The sequence below is a fragment of the Zalophus californianus genome, chromosome 11 (assembly GCF_009762305.2).
Source record: "Zalophus californianus isolate mZalCal1 chromosome 11, mZalCal1.pri.v2, whole genome shotgun sequence".
Classification (NCBI taxonomy): domain Eukaryota; kingdom Metazoa; phylum Chordata; class Mammalia; order Carnivora; family Otariidae; genus Zalophus; species Zalophus californianus.
Window position 1 is genome coordinate 42,546,025 of NC_045605.1, and position 17,869 is coordinate 42,563,893.

At 38.3% G+C, this 17,869-nt stretch overlaps 1 protein-coding gene and 1 pseudogene across 1 annotated transcript in view; one reads left to right on the forward strand and one right to left on the reverse strand.

The window, feature by feature from the left end:
* The window catches only part of FOLH1B (folate hydrolase 1B), a 75,902-nt gene that overhangs the window by 35,248 nt on the left and 22,785 nt on the right, over positions 1-17,869 (reverse strand). The window contains exons 7-9 of the mRNA XM_035723064.1: positions 6,494-6,587; positions 554-652; positions 172-257 (exon numbers count right to left, since the gene is read on the reverse strand). Coding sequence (XP_035578957.1) covers positions 172-257; positions 554-652; positions 6,494-6,587 — 279 coding nt within the window. The remainder of the gene's footprint in view (positions 1-171; positions 258-553; positions 653-6,493; positions 6,588-17,869) is intronic.
* On the forward strand, positions 6,989-7,082 carry LOC113915572 (annotated as a pseudogene).

Below are 17,869 nucleotides of genomic sequence, written 5' to 3' on the forward strand. Positions count from 1 at the left end.
CATGTATCACAATACAAAATTACCTCATATTTATGTATTCTGTGTTTGTGTAAGTTCCATTACGGCAAAGAGTTGCTGTGCTCTATTCACCATACATTCCCAGAGCTCAGAGGAGTACCTGGCCCAGAAGAATTGCTCAATTGATATTTGCTGAGCAAATGATTAATTTACCTGGTTCTACTGCTCCTCTGAGAGTTCCAATCACATTGTATATTCTTGTCACTTTGTTGTTAGAATGGATGTGCATCTTGACTTTTCTAAACAAAAATAAAGGACACATTCTGAAAACACTGGTTAACGCTTTGCCCCCCCCAGGTTTTTTTTAATTCTTACATCATTTTAAAGATTTCTAAATGTACACATGCAAGAATTCCATTGTTCCGTTGTCTGATACCAATGAGGTAAGTGTACTCCTGTCTACAACCTGTGGTTTTGTTTCCTGCCAGTACTAGATATATTTTACTTTTTCAGTCATCCTCTGTAATTGTTTTTTTGAAAAAAAAAAAAGATTTCCTTCCCCAAAAGAGAGTTATGATAGAAATAGTCTCTTAACCTTGTAGAAAAGTTGCCAATAAAGCCAGGTCCAACATTGTAGGGCACGTGGAGATTTCCTTTCCAGTTGCTATCTGGCGGCGCTGCCCCACCCATTTTCCTGTTGAACGCAAAAAGTATTATCAGCTGAAGGAATATTTTGCAGCTAACAGTTAAAATGTCAGTGAGCTCACTTTCTTGAGTGCCTGCTCATAACGGTCTCTATGAGTCAGGGATATGCCATTTCCCCCTTCCTATGGCTCTTATGAGGTGGGATCTACTGTTACTCCCACTTCAAAGATGAGAGGTGTGAGGCTGAGAGAGACTGGTAACCTGCTTGAAGTCATGCAGCTGGTAAGTGGTATAGTTGAGGGTCAAACATCTGGTCAGAATCCAGACTCTGCGTTCCCAGTTTCTAAAAGAAAGCCAGTTTACAAAGTGCTTTCCAGGACACACACTGGGGAAAGAGCTCTGACGTCAAACTCTGGGATTTTCTATTTTGTTACTTCTCCCACTGATAAATATATCCCCAAATATGTGTATGGTCATCTTTTACAAAGTCCTTTCACACACATCTATTAGGGAGTGAAGAAGAGCAAAGGAAAGGATTTCACTTCAATCAACAGGCCCTAAAAGCTTCATTTTTTTTTTTTTTAATTTAAAAAGGTAGAGGGGCACCTGAGTGGCTCAGGTCATGGTCCCAGGGTCCCGGGATGAAGCCCCACATCTGGCTCCCTGCTCAGCAGGGAGACTCCTTCTCCCTCTGATTGCCGCTCCCCCTGCTTGTGCTCTCTCTCTCTGTCAAATAAAAAAAATAAAATAAAATAAAAATCTTTAAAAAAATATAAAAAGGTAGAAAGATTCAGGCAGACCAGCCAGTACATGCCACTAGCCCTGGTTAATTCTCAGTGGGTGACTGAGAAAGATAACATGATAATGTTTATGGAATGAAGGGGTTCTTGTGGTTTTACTTCAACATATCTGCCTTTACTCTTTTAAGAGCACTGATTGACTTATTCTTGATTTCAGCATGGAAACCAAATGTGCCCTTGCTAAACTGCAGCAAAAAGAAGAATGTGGTTCAAGGGAAAATTAAGAACATGGAAAAGATCAATCTATCTTTTATGAATTTATCTGTCCTCAAAGACCCCCATGCACCCCAGGCTTTGCCATGGAGCAGGTTCTGCAGCTCCCTCCTTTGTTCTGTGCCTACACACAGCTGCTGTTCCCTGCCTGCCTATCCGAGGAAATGTGGACAGTTCAACTTGACCTAGACTCTGCTGCACACACAATACTAAAACAATCGATTAGATTATCTTCTCATAGAAAACTAATTATAAGTAATATTTCTGTTTTAAAATGTTCTATCAGAGAGTAAATGCTTACTTTTTTTCCTATCTCACTAAGGAGTTTGGCTAATAAACATAATTTCAAGTAATATACTATACAATTTATCTATTTATAATAAAATTTCACATAAAGAGCATCAAGTAACATGAAGAGAGGCATTTTACATAATAGAAAGCATAATCAGTCAAAACAGCAGAGTATTAAGTATGCAAAAATGTTGTGGAACATAAGTGAAGAAATATATACCTATACTGGATTATACATAAAATATTACTATAATGATATATTTTAAGTTAACAATACTAATTGCTTTTGGGATGTAAATGGGTAAGATGGAAACCTTTTACGTATACCCCTTTGAATTTTGAACTGTGTAAATGTTATTTCTTTTTCAAAATAAAAATATGAAAAACAAAAGAAGGTAAATCATCAGGAAGAATAACAGTAAATTGTGTATTATAACATAAGGAAGGTAATGAATAGTCCATATTCCCACAAAATAATAAAATATAAAACTACAGTTGTAGTGCCCCACAAGGACAAGCAAACAGATGACTGGAACAGAATATAATAGTTGTATATAAGAATTTGATGTATCGATTTAGGAAATATCATACATCTGTGGAGAATAGAAGTTTTAGTCCATAAATGTAACTGATACAATTAAGGATATAAGCTTCTTTAGGTACTTACTTCACTCTATAAATAAAACATAAATTCCAAGAAGATTAAAAAGTTGAATATTAAACTTTCAAACCATAAAAATTCAGGAAATATAATGTTGAAAATGTCTCTGAAAAGATTTGATTGGCTAGGAGATGCTCAACATATATGTATAAACAGCATTGCATTTAAAATCTATATCCTGTAGCAAATTAATTTTTATTTGTCCATTTGGCAAAGATTGTCTTCAATGTTCAAGATAATGTGTTCTACTAAGGAACACAGATATGTACATGACACGGTGGTTCTACCCAAGAGTGTAGTCAGAAGTTAATCAGAAGAAGATACATATAAAGCCAACTATAATATAAAACAAAACAACACAAATGATAGAGAAAGTTGTAAAGAATATAGACAAAAGAAAGCTTGATTTAGCTTATGGGATCATGAGCAACTTTCTAGAGGTTTTACTTGTTTGAGTTTTAAAGGATGATTTAAGATCTCGGCATGGGAAGATGACGTGGAGAGCATTCCAGGTACAAAGTATGGTATAAAAAGGTACAGGCGCAGAGAAGTATAGAGCAAAGTGTAAGGCATGGTGACTGTTTTGGCTGTGCTATAAGATGACTAGGGTACCATGACAGAAGCTTGAAAAGGAGTAAAACTTTGCTTCTGGAAAAATGGAGATGTGCTTTACCCTATTCTTCCTGCTAAGTACAACTAAATTCTCTGGACCATAAGTGTATAGAAAACAAACATTAGGCTCTGAAGGGTGGAGAGAAGAAAACACACTAGCTTGGGACTTCAGAGTACAAGAAAAGACACAGTGGTGAGTTCCTTCAGTTTACTTTTTGGTATCTACCCCAGACTTAGAGCTGAAAAAGCTGGCAAGCCAGAAATATCCGGTGGCACATCTGGAACACTCTATCTGACGACAGCTGAATACACGTTCTTCTCAAGTCCATATGGAATATATTACCAGGATAGACTATATATTAGGCTGTGAAATGAGTCTAAATAAATTTAAATGACTGAGATCATGCAACCCTTTTATTAATTATATAATCTGTTTATTAATCCAACTACAAAAGAAATAATTTAGCAATCAATAACAGGTGGGAATTTGGGAAATATGAAAATATATGGAAATCAAACAGCTGCCTCCTAAATATCCAATGGCTGAAAGGAAAAATCACAAGAGTAATTAGAAAATACTTGGTGATGAATGGAAATGAAGATACAACATATCAAAACTTATGGGATTTAGCTAAAACAGTGCTTGGAGAAAAATGTATAGTCGTAAACATCTATATTTAAGAAGTAGAAAGACATCAAATCAATAAACTAGTCTTCCACCTTAAAAAACTGGACAATAAAGAGCAAACTAAGCTTGTATCAAGCATGAGAAAGGAAATAATAAAGATTGTAACAAAAATAATTAGAGAATAGAGGAAGGAAATAGAGAAAACCCATGACACCAAAAGTTGATTCTTTGAGAAAAGATGAACAAAATTGACAAATAAAAGCATGATAGATGCTATTATTATCACTGTCATTATTGTTGGTGTTGCTATCATAATACTAGTAGTTACTTGGGGAGGCAAATGAAAGCCATATAATCACATTCCCTTCAGTATAGATGGGAATCCCTCCCACCCAAGTAAATGTGGTTTTGCTTTCTTTTAACTCACATCTCATCAACTTTTATTGAAATTCTCAGCACTCTTGGGCCATTATATGATTTTATATCTCTCCTCGTCTTCTCACACATTTATTAAGAAATTCTCATTTTATGATGTATCCAACTTGTAAAACATCTTTTCCAAATAATACATAATGTTAAATGACTAACTGTTTGTGGGCATCTGAGAATTGACTATCAGGGACAATGAGCATACTTCTAAGTGTGCAGAGGGAGTAAATTTACACAGTAAAATTCATAAACAAATTATATGTTCTTTGAAAAAAAATTATAAGACTAAATTCCAATCATGTAGAATGTTTCATTTTATCTTGGAAAGTATGGAAAATAAAATAGGAGAGGGGCCTAACTGGCTCAGTCGGTGGAGCATGTGACTCTTGATCTCAGGGTTGTGAGTTCGAGCCCCACACTGGCTGTAGGAATTGCTTAAAAATAAAATCTTAAAAAAAGGAAAAGAAAAAATATAGGAGCTATCTTCCTGCTTTTAATATATAAAGATCATCTCCTATTTCCAAGTGGATTGTGCTTCCAAAGTTCATTTTTAATTATGGTGTTTTCAAAGCAAAATGCACTTTTCCATGGAAGTTATCTTATTAATGGTGATTGCATTTACAAGATGGCTTAAAGAAGCTAGTATATTAGAGACAAACTACATTTGTGATTTTTTCCGATCAAGTAATTCTAAGTCCACATTTAGGATATAGCTGACATTGACCTACTTAATCTAAGGAACATCAAATGCTAGACATAGTTAAGTACACCTCAAATCAATTCTATATGATCTTTCCTTCTTTCTTTTCATGCACTCTTTTTCTAATTACAAAGATAATACAGGCTTATTTAAAAAAAACTTTTACATAAATGAGATTATTCTCTCTATATGTCTCTGCATATCTATGTATAGATATATCTATATATATCTAGATATCTAGATAAATCTGCCATTTCCACTTAGTAGTATAGCATAAGTGTGTTTCCATATCATTAAATATTCTCGTACAACATATATTTTAATGGATCCATGCACATCATAGCCAGTGATGTATCTACTTACCAATTATTAAAGATGTGTTATTTACAGTTTTCCACTATTATAAGTTATGTTATGATCACTTTCATCTTTTAAATATCACAAATATTTAGACTTTATAAATATGTTTAGATAAATACATAGCCATGGTGCCCTCAAAATTTGTGCCTGAATCCTGAATTCTAACCCATGTGGCAAAGCTAAGAGCCCAAAAGCAAAAGAGACCAAGGTGCTATTCCTGAATCCACTTCTCCGAATCTCTCCACTTCTCTGAATGTCAGCCTCCTCAAAGGAGGGCCTTGCATTAGGTCATAAAAAGTCTTCTTATGGAGACTGGAATAAAATGATTAAGAATGCCTTCTTATTTGAGAAAAGGTACTATCTGGCCCGATGCTTCTCTCACAATTCTACTTATAGAGAAGTCATGTTCTCTCCCTCCTAAAGGACACTGGACAAGAAGGGACATGCAGATGGGAGAAAGCAGGGCAGGAAAGAAGGAAACGGTTGCAATGTCAGGAAAGCAGAGGGGGAAGAGGAATAGAGAGGAAAATAAAATGGAATTGCTCTTATACTATGTTATTCCAGGTCACCCAAGTCATGGATAATACAAGGATGAGATGAGTAAGAGATTTCTTAGAGGAAAAGCCTGTGAGAGAAATAGCAAGGGGTGGGGGGCAAGGCTGAAAAAGCCAACAGACTGCAATGTAGGTCTCACGTGGTGTGCAGGAGAAAGAGAAGGAAGGAAATAGTGGTGGATGGTGGCATCTAGTTGGGCAAGCCTGCCGTGGAATCCTGAGCCAAGGTCTCCCATGAGAGGAGCCCTGTGCTTCCCAGTGATGGGCCTGTTTTAGTTGTCCCTGCTGCAACCAGTCACTGACTGGGAACGCCTGTGGGAAGCAAGGCCTTGATACAAACAGGGTGAGAGATTTCAAAGTGCAGTAGCTAGAGCCACTGATCAATCACACCCCTATAGGTGGTGAACTGAAAGTCTCATTTTCATGACTGTCACACACTGGATACCACTACGTAACATAAATTCCAGAATAGAACCACTATTCTTTAAAATGGTGACAAAATTATAGGTTCTACCATCTAAGAGAATTTCAGCATTCCTGAATGTTGAAGAAATATTCAGATGTTGAATATTGCCGGTAGTTGAAGACTGCCAATAAAGAGAAATATCCAAACAGCCATCTGTTTGTTGCTAACAAACTTACTCCAGGAGCTTTTGTGCATCATAGTATCCAATTGGATGAACAGGAATGTTTGGAAGACCAACAGCCTCTGTAATTTCACGTCTATAAGCATATTCTGAAAAAAGTGGAACACATGTTAGTAAAAATTCAGTCTCTTTCAAAAGTTTGTCTGTAAATCACCTTAAACACATTTTTATATTGCATCTACTAGAACTGTCATAATAAAAAGACAATTTTGAATGTCAGTATGTGGAACAACTGAAACTCTCCCACCTACCTTGCAAGAATGTAAAAATATACAGTCATTTTGGATAACTCTTTTGAAAAGTAAGGTTATACAGAATTGTGCAGGAGGACATGGCAATTACTTTCCTAGGTATTTCCCCAATGAAGAAGAAAATACATGTACACAAAAAGACAAAATTGTACAAAATTTTTCATAGCAGTTGCATTCGGGCAGCCAAACATGGAACACGGTACAGATGTCTGTCAACAGGAACAGGAATAAACAATCTGGTGCAGCACATATACTAAACTTGGAACAATACAGAGATTAGCAAGTCCCCTGTGCAAGGATGACATGTAAATTCGTGAGGTGATCCATTAAAAAAAATAAAAACAATCTGTAGTATAATCACACAGTAGAATTCTACTCAGCAATTAAAAGGAACAAACGATTAGTACACACAATAACACGGATAAATCTTAAATCGTTATACTGAACAAAAGCAGCAAGGTACAAAAGAATAGACACTGGGGGTGCCTGGGTGGCTCAGTCTTTAAGCGTCTGCCTTCAGCTCAGGTCATGTTCTCAGGGACCTGGGATCGAGCCCCAATTAGGGCTCCCTGCTCAGTGGGGAGTCTGCTTCTCCCTTTCCCCTCTACCCTTCTCCCACCTTGTGCTCTCTCTCTCAAAAAAATAATATCTTAAAAAAGAGAGAGAGGAAGGAAAATTAGAAAATATTGGCAAGATGGCAGAGGAGTAAGAGATCTGGATTTTGTCTGGTCCCAGGAATTCAGCTTGATAGGGATCAAACCATTCTGAACATCTACAAACTCAACAGGAGATCGAAGAAAAGAATAGCAACAACGCTCTGAACAGAAAAGCGACCACTTTCTGGAAGATAGGATGTCAGGGAAGTGAATCCGAGGTGATATTCAGGAGGATAGACGGCAGGGGAGGGGTCTTCCATCGGCTGCTTCTTGCAACAGAAAGATCAGCAGATCACAAAATCAGAACTTTCAGAAGTCGGCTCCGCTGAGGGACGTCGCTCCAGTGGCTAAGCGGGGGGTGGAACCCTCTTGGGACAGTGTGGTCTCAGGACCCTCGGGGTCACAGAAAGACCAGGGGTTCCTAGGTGCAGCAGAGCTCCCAGGTATCCGAGCGGGGAAGCTGGCTGCAGAGATGGAGCCAAGGCGCGGGCTTTCAGCTCAGGGTTGCCATAAACTGTGATCCGCGCTGCAGTCGGGCCACTTCTCCTCCAGCAGGAACGCAACAAGCGGCAGAGCTGGGGATACTCCCCTTCCTCCCCCGGGAGGAGCGGCATGGGAGCGCACGGCAGGGATCTGCTGGGTTTGGAGACTCAACACGGGGTCGGGTGCCAGAGATAGAAATGCTCGGTCACAGGCCAGGGGAGCATGTAGTGCGACCGGAGACCAGGGAGATGGGAGTGACTGACTGCTTTTCTCTGCAGGCTTACTGAGGAGTGGGCCCCCGAGTTCTTGGCTCCTCCGGGGCGGATATTGGGAGGCCGCCATTTTCACTCTCGTCCTCCAAAGCTGTACAGAAAGCTTGCAGGGAACAAAAGCTCCTGAGAGCAAACCCAAGCTGATTACTTAGCCTGGACCAGCAAGGGTGGGGCAATTCCGCCTCCAGCAAAGACATTTGGGAACCATGGCAACAGGCCCCTTCCACAGAAGATCCGCAAGAAAGCCGGCCAAGACCAAGTTTACAGATCAATGAGAACGGCAGAGTTCCAGCGCTAGGGGAATACTGCACATAGAATTCATGGCTTTGTTCGATCCAGCAATTGCACTACTGGGTATTTACCACAAAGATACAAATGTAGGGACCCGAAGGGGTACATGTACCCCAATGTTTATAGCAGCAATGTCCACCATAGCCAAACTGTGGAAAGAGCCAAGATGCCCATCGACAGATGAATGGATAAAGAAGATGTGGTATATATACACAATGGAATATTATGCAGCCATCAAAAGGAATGAGATCTTGCCATTTGCAACGACGTGGATGGAACTGGAGGGTGTTATGCTGAGTGAAATAAGTCAATCAGAGAAAGACATGTATCACATGACCTCACTGATATGAGGAATTCTTAATCTCAGGAAAGAAACTGAGTGTTACTGGAGTGGTAGGGGGTGGGAGGGATGGGGTGGCTGGATGATAGATATTGGGGAGGGTATGTGCTACGGTGAGCGCTGTGAATTGTGCAAGACTGTTGAATCACAGATCTGTACTTCTGAAACAAATAATGCAACATATTTTAAGAAAAAAGAAAAAGAAGAAGATAACAGGAGAGGAAGAAAAGGGGAGTATGTCAGAGGGGGAGACGAACCATGAGAGATGATGGACTCTGAAAAACAAACTGAGGGTTCTAGAGGGGAGGGAGGTAGGGGGATGGGTTAGCCTGGTGATGGGTATTGAGGAGGGCACGTTCTGCATGGAGCACTGGTGTTATGAACAAACAATGAATCATGGAACACTGCACCAAAAACTAATGATGTAATATATGGTGATTAACATAACAATAAAAAATTAAAAAAAAAAAAAAAAAAAAAAAAAAGAATTCATGGCTTTTTCCCCATGATTCTTTAGTCTTTCAAAGTTAATTTTTTTAACTGTCTTTTCTTTTTTCTTTTTTTTGAGTTTTTTTCTCCCTTTTTCAACCAATATCGTATCGATCAGTTTTTTAAAACATATTTTTTATTTTTCATTTTTAGAATCATATTCTATCCCTTCATAGTAGTTACCCTTATTTTTGGTGTATATATATATATATAAGTTGTTCTCTCTTTAAAATTTTGAGATACAGTTTCTCATAACAGATCAAAATATACCCTAAATCTCTAGTGTATGACTTTGTTCTAGTCTCCTGCCTGATCACATAATCTCTTTTTTTATCCTCTTCTTTCTTTTTTCAACCAACTTGTTATCTTATCAATTCCTTTTATAAAATCTTTTATAATTTTCATCTTTACAGTCATATTCCATCCCTTCATCATATTAACCCTTATTTTTGTACATATATAAGTTCTCCTTTCTTTAAAACTTTGGGAGGCACTTTCTTCTAACAGACCAAAATACGCCCAAAATCTAGAATGTGGCACTGATCTATGCACCCGCCTGATCATATTTGATCATATTCTGTTTTTTTGTTCTGTTTTGTTTTTGTTTCTTTTTATCTTTTTCTTTTTTCTTTCTTTCCCTTTCTTTCCCCCCAGTTTCAGGTCTTTCCTGATTTGTTTACTGTATATTTTCTGGGGACGTTGTGACACTGTTAGCATTTTGTTCTCTCATTCATCTCTTCACCGCTGGACAAAATAACAAGATGGAAAAAAAATCACCTCAACAAAAAGAACAAGAGGCAGTACCGACTGCCAGGGACCTAATCAATACGGACATTAGTATTGTCAGAACTAGAGTTCAGAATGATGATTTTAAAGATACTAGCTGGGCTTGGAAAAAGCATGGAAGTTATTAGAGAAACCCTTTCTGGAGAAATAAAAGAACAAAAATCTAACCAAGTCTAAATCAAAAAGGGTATTTTTGAGGTGCATTCAAAAAGGGAGGCTCTAACTGCTAGGATAAATGAGGCAGAAGAGAGAATTAGTGATATAGAAGACCAAATGATGGAAAATAAAGAAGCTGAGAAAAAGAGAGATAAACAACTACTGGATCATGAGGGCAGAATTCGAGAGATAAGCGATACTGTACCATGAAGCAACATTAGAATTATTGGGATCCCAGAAGAAGATGAAAGAGAGAGAGAGAGGTGCAGAAGGTATATTGAAGCAAATTATAGCAGAGAACTTCCCTAATTTGGAAAAGAAAATAGGCAACAAAATTCATGAGGCACAGAAAACACCTCTCAAAATCAATAAAAATAGGTCAACAACCTGACATCTAATAGTAAGACTTATGAGTCTCACAGACAAAGGAAAATCCTGAAGGCAGCTCAGAAGAAGAAATCTGTAACCCACAATGCTAGAAACATTAGAATGGCAACAGACCTATCCACAGAGACCTGGCAGGACAGAAAGGACTGGCATGATATCTTCAGAGCACTAAATGAGAAAAATATGCAGCCAAAAACACTATATCCAACTAGGCTGTCATTGAAAATAGAAGGAGACATAAAAAGATTCCAGTACAACAAAAACTAAAGGAATTGCAAACACAAAACCAGCCCTACAGGAAATATTGAAAGGGGTCCTCTAAGTAAAGAGAGAGTCTAAAAGCAACATAGACCAGAAAGGAACACAGACAATATACAGTAACAGTCACCTTACAGGCAATTAAATGGCACTAATTTCATATCTTTCAATAGCTACCCTGAATGAAAATGGGCTAAATGCCCCAAATAAAAGACAGAGGCTATCAGATAGGATAAAAAAACAAGACCCATCAATATGCTGTCTGCAAGAGATTCATTTTAGACCCAAAGACACCTCCAGATTGAAAGTGAGGGGGTAGAAAACAATTTACCATGTTAATGGACACCAAGAGAAAGCTGGGGTGGCAATCCTTCTATCAGACAAATTAGATTTTAAACCAAAGACTGTAATAAGAGATGAGGAAGGACACTATACACTACTTAAAGGGTTTATCCAAAAAGAAGATCTAACAATTGTAAATATCTATGCTCCTAACATGGGAGCAGCCAATTATATAAGGCAATTAATAACAAAAGCAAAGAAACACATTGACAACAATACAATAATAGTGGGGGACTTTAACACACCCATCACTGAAATGGACAGATCATCTAAGCAAAAGATCAACAAGGAAATAAAGATTTTAAATGACACACTGGACCAAATGAACTTCACAGATATATTCAGAATATTCCATCACAAAGCAACAGAATACACCTTCTTCTCTAGTGCCCATGGAATATTTTCCAGAATAGATCACATCCTAGGTCACAAATCAGGTCTCAACCGGTACCAAAATATTGGGATCATTCCCTGTATATTTTCAGACCACAATGCTTTGAAACTAGAACTCAATCACAAGACGAAAGTCAGAAAGAACTCAAATACATGGAGGCTAAAGAGCATCCTACTAAAGAATGAATGGGTCAACCAGGAAATTAAAGAAGAATTAAAAAATTCATGGAAACAAATGAAAATGAAAACAAAATTCTTCAAAATCTTTAGGATACAGCAAAGGCAGTCCTAAGAGGAAAGTATATAGCAATACAAGTCTTTCTCAAGAAATAAGAAAGGTCTCAAATACACAACCTAACCCTACACCTAAAGGAGCTGGAGCAAGAACAGCAAATAAAGCTTAGACCCAGCAGAAGAAGAGAAATAATAAAGATCAGAGCAGAAATCAATGAAATAGAAACCAAAAGAACAGTAGAACAGATCAACAAAATGGGGAGCTGGTTCTTTGAAAGAATTAATAAGATTGATAAACCCCTGGCCAGACTGATCAAAAAGAAAAGAGAAATGACCCAAATCAAAAAATCATGAAAGAAAGAGGAGAGATCACAACCAACACCAAAGAAATACAAACAATTATAAGAACATCTTATGAGCAACTCTTTGCCAGCAAATTAGACAATCTGGAAGAAATGGATGCATTCCTAGAGATGTATCAACTACCAAAACTGAACCAGGAAGAAATAGAAAACCTCAACAGACCTATACCCACTAAGGAAATTGAAGTAGTCATCAAAAATCTCCCAACAGACAAAAGCCCAGGGCCGGATGGCTTCCCAGGGGAATTCTACCAAACATTTAAAGAAGAATTAATACCTATTCTCCTGAAACTGTTCCAAAAAATAGAAATGGAAGGAAAACTTCCAAACTCGTTTTATGAGGCCACCATTACCTTGATCCCCAAACCAGACAAAGACCCCATCAAAAAGAATTACAGACCAATATCCTTGATGAACATGGATGCAAAAATTCTCACCAAAATACTAGCCAATAGGATCCAACAGTACATTAAAAGGATTCTTCACCACGATCAAGTGCGATTTATCTCTGGGCTGCAAGGTTGGTTCAACATCCACAAATCAATCAGTGTGACACAATACATTAATAAAAGAAAGAATAAGCACCATACGATGCTTTCAATAGATTCAGGAAAAGCATTTGACAAAGTACAGCACCCTTTCTTGATCAAAACTGTTCAGAGGATAGGGATAGAGCATACATACCTCAATATCATAAAAGCCATCTATGTAAAACCCACAGCGAATATCATTCTCAATGGGGAAAAAACTGAGAGCTTTCCCCTTAAGGTCAGGAACACGGCAGGGATGTCCACTATCAACACTGCTATTCAACATGGTATTAGAAGTCCTAGCCACAGCAATCAGACAACAAAAATAAATCAAAGGCATCGAAATCAGCAAAGAAGTCAAACTCTCTCTCGTTGCAAATGATATGATACTTTATGTGGAAAACCCCATAGACTGCACCGCAAAACTGCTAGAACTCATACAGGAATTCAGTAAAGTGGCAGGATATAAAATCAATGCACAGAAATCAGTAGCATTCCTATACACCAACAACAAGACAGAAGAAAGAGAAATTAAGGAGTCGATCCCATTTACAGTTGCACCCAAACCATAAGATACCTAGGAATAAATCTAACCAAAAGGCAAAGAATCTGTACTCAGAAAACTATAAAATCTTATGAAAGAAATTGAGGAAGACACAAAGAATTGGAAAAACGTTCCATGCTCATGGATTGGAAGAACAAAGATTGTGAAGATGTCAATTCTACCTAGAGCAATCTATACATTCAATACAATCCCCATCAAAGTACCATCCACTTTTTTCAAAGAAATGGAACAAATAATCCTAAAATTTGTATGGAACCAGAAAAGACCCCGAATAGCCAGAGGAATGTTGACAAAGAAAAGCAAAGCTGGCGGCATCCCAATTCCAGACTTCAAGCTCTATTACAAAGCTGTCATCATCAAGACAGAATGGTACTGGTACAAAAACAGACATATAGATCAATGGAACAGAATCAAGAGCCCAGAAATGGACCCTCAACTCTATGGTCAACTCATCTTCGACAAAGCAGGAAAGAATGTCCAATGGAAAAAAGACAGTCTCTTCAACAAATGGTGTTGGGAAAATTGGACAGCCACATGCAGAAGAATGAAACTGGACCATTTCCTTACAACACACACAAAAATAGACTCCAAATGGTTGAAAGACCTAGATGTGAGACAGGAGTCCATCAAAATCCTAAAGGAGAACACAGGCAGCAACCTCTTCGACCTCAGCCGCAGCAACTTATTCCTAGAAACATCACCAAAGGCAAGGGAAACAAGGGTAAAAATGAACTATTGGGATTTCATCAAGATAAAAAGCTTTTGCACAGGGCGCCTGGGTGGCTCAGATGGTTAAGCATTTGCCTTCGGCTCAGGTCATGATCCCAGGGTCCTGGGATCGAGTCCCGCATCGGGCTCCCTGCTCCTTGGGAGCCTGCTTCTCCCTCTGCTTCTCTCTCTCTCTCTCTCTCCCCACCTCTGTCGCTCATGAATAAATAAATAAAATCATTAAAAAAAAAAAGCTTTTGCACAGCAAAAGAAACAGTCAAAAAACCAACAGACAACCGACAGAATGGAAGAAAATATTTGCAAATGACATCAGATAAAGGCCTAGTATCCAAAATCTATAAAGAACTTATCAAACTCAACACCCAAAGAACAAATAACCCAATCAAGAATTGGGCAGAAGACATGGGCAGACATTTTTTCCAAAGAAGACATCCAAATGGCCAACAGAGAGATGACAAAGTGCTCAACATCGCTCGGCATCAGGGAAATCCAAATCAAAACCTCAATGAGATACCCTCTCACACCAGTCAGAATGGCTAAAATTAACAAGTTAGGAAACAACAGATGTTGGCGGGGATGTGGAGAAAGGGGAACCCTCCTACACTGTTGGTGGGAATGCAATCTGGTGCAACCACTCTGGAAAACAGTATGGAGGTTCCTCAAAAAGTTGAAAATAGAACTACCCTATGACCCAGCAATTGCACTACTGGGTATTTACCACAAAGATACAAATGTAGGGATCTGAAGGGGTACGTGCACCCCAATGTTTATAGCAGCAATGTCCACAATAGCCAAACTGTGGAAAGAGCCAAGATGTCCATCGACAGATGAATGGATAAAGAAGAGGTGGTATATATACACAATGGAGTATTTGCAGCCATCAAAAGGAATGAGATCTTGCCATTTGCAATGATGTGGATGGAACTGGAGGGTGTTATGCTGAGTGAAATAAGTCAATCAGAGAAAGACATGTATCATATGACCTCACTGATATGAGGAATTCTTAATCTCAGGAAACAAAGTGGAATTCCTGGAGTGGTGAGGGGTGGGAGGGAGGGGGTGCCTGGGTGATAGACGTTGGGGAGTGTATGTGCTATGGTGAGCGCTGTGAATTGTGCAAGACTGTTGAATCACAGATCTGTACCTCTGAAACAAATAATGCAATATATGTTAAGGAAAAAAAAAGAAGAAGATAGCAGGAGGGTAAGAATGAAGGGGGGGATATCAGAGGGGATGAACCATGAGAGATGATGGACTCTGAAAAACAAACTGAGGGTTCTAGAGGGGAGGGTGGTAGGGGGATGGTTAGCCTGGTGATGGGTATTAAAGAGGGCACATTCTGCGTGGAGCCACTGGGTATTATACACAAGCAATGAATCATGGAACACTACATTAAAAACTAATGATGTAATGTATGGTGATTAACACAACATTAAATGAGTAAAAAAAAGAAAAAAATAAATAAAAATATGAGTTATTTTTCTACTTTTTCTTCAAATTTTAAATTAATAAGAACTTTAGGTGATTGCAAAAGTATATCCTTTTTATGGGTAAAATGACATAATGATATGCGATGTGGGCTTTATTTAAAATTTTTCCTAAGTAACAACAAAAAAGGGAGGATAAGAGATGAAACAAAATTGATAAAATATGTTGATAATTACCACTATTTTTGTGTATGTAAGAACTGTTCCATAATAAAAAGTAAAACTAAAAGGAAAAGAAAAGAAAAAAAAAAGGCACAAAAGGGAATTCAATAAATATAAGTCCCATAGGGATACCAGGGATACCATTTTCCTCCTCCTAATACTATCATTTAAATTTAAGGATAATCAACAGAAATATTCCAGTTAAGTTCATTTTATGTTCATAATCTTAGTTTTGTAAAACAGATTAAGAGAAATTATATAGAATTTTTTAATTTGGGAATAAAAAGTAAGTGAAATTCAGGTATATTTATGTGATTTTATTATAGAAGAATATGTATTGTTTAAAAAAATATCATGACAGTTCCAAGATTTACAAAGCCAAAATACATAAGCTTTAAAGGAGTTTACAATTTGACAGAAAAACCAGATGAAGAATAAATATGAAAATGCCACAGATAATTTGGTGACCTATTTTTTTTAATTTTTTATTTTTTACTGTGTGGTATAACAGATTTTATTTTATTCTATTATTAACATATAATGTATTATTTGTTTCAGGGGTATAGGTATTCAGGGGTATAGGTTTGTGATTCATTAGTCTTACATTGTGTTAACCCAGCGCTCACCACAACACATACCTCCCCTACTCTCAATCACCCAGTTACCCCATTCCCCCACCCCCCTTCCCTCTAGCCACCCTCAGTTTGTTTCCTAAGATTAAGGGTCTCTTATGGTTTGTCTCCCTCTCTGGTTTCATCTTGTTTCATTTTCTCCTTTCTTCCCCTATGATCCTCTGCTATGTTTCTTAAATTCCACATATCAGTGAGATCATATAATTGTCTTTCTCTGATTTACTTATTTTACTTAGCATAATACCCTCTAGTTTCATCCACGTCATTGCAAATGGCAAGATTTCATTCTTTTTGATGGCTGAATAATATTCCAGTGTGTGTGTGTGTGTGTGTGTGTGTGTGTGTGTGTGTGTGTGTGTACCTTTTTGTCTTTATCCATTCATCTGTCGATGGACATCTGGGATCTTTCTACAGTTTGGCTATTGTGGACATTGCTGCGATAAACATTGAGGTGCAGGTGCCCCTTTGGATCTCTACATTTGTATCTTTGGGGTAAATACCCAGTACTGCAATTACTGGGTCATAGGGTAGCTCTATTTTCAACTTTTTGAGGAACCTCCATACTGTTTTCCAGAGTGGCTGCACCAGCTTGCATTCCCACCAACAGTGTAGGAGGGTTCCCCTTTCGCTGCATCCTCGCCAACATCTGTCATTTCCTGACTTGTTAATTTTAGCCATTGACTGGTGTGAGGTGGTATCTCATTGTGGTTTTGATTTGTATTTCCCTGATTTGGCAACCTATTTTATCCAAGATATAGACTTAGCTAGTTTTAACCACACAAATTCAGGGGCACCTGCGTGGCTCAGTGGGTTAAGTGTCTGCTTTCAGCTCTGGTCGTAATCCCAGGGTCCTGGGATGCAGCCCCACTTTGGGCTCCCTGCTCAGTGGGGAGCTTGCTTCTCCCTCTGCCCCTGCTCATGCTCTCTCTTGCTATCTCTCTCTTTCAAATAAATAAAATCTCTAAAAAAAATAAACCACAGAAACTCAATGATCACAGATTTTTGTAAACCTTATCAAATAGCTGAGGACATTAAAAATAAAGTGGCTCCCTTTGTTAATGATCTCCACTTTTACAGGGAAGCATTTCAGCCTTACACAAGCATGTGCATCCGGAGCCAGGCGGCTGGAAGCCCTCACTTACCTGGGTGGTGATCTGGGCAGACAGCCCGCTTGTCTCCCTTTCCTCCTGTCAAGCAGAGGCAGTAATACTACGAGGCTAATAGGTCTGTTAATACGTGTAACAGCTGTCATTCAGGAAACAGTCCTAGAAAGTTATCACTATGGTATTTATATAGCAAAGATGCAATAAGCATTTTCTGGACTTTATATTTTTTTTGTTTTTTAAAAAGATTTTATTTATTGAGAGAGAGTGTGTGTGGGCAGGGAGAGGGGCCAAGGGAGAGGGAGACAGAGAATCCTCAAGTAGACTCCACGCTGAGCATGGAGCCAGATGTGGGACTTGATCTCACGACCACAAAATCATGACCTAAGCTGAAATCAAGAGTCAGAGGCTTAACTGACTGAGCCATCCAGGTGCCCCAGGACTCTATATTTTAAATGTGCCA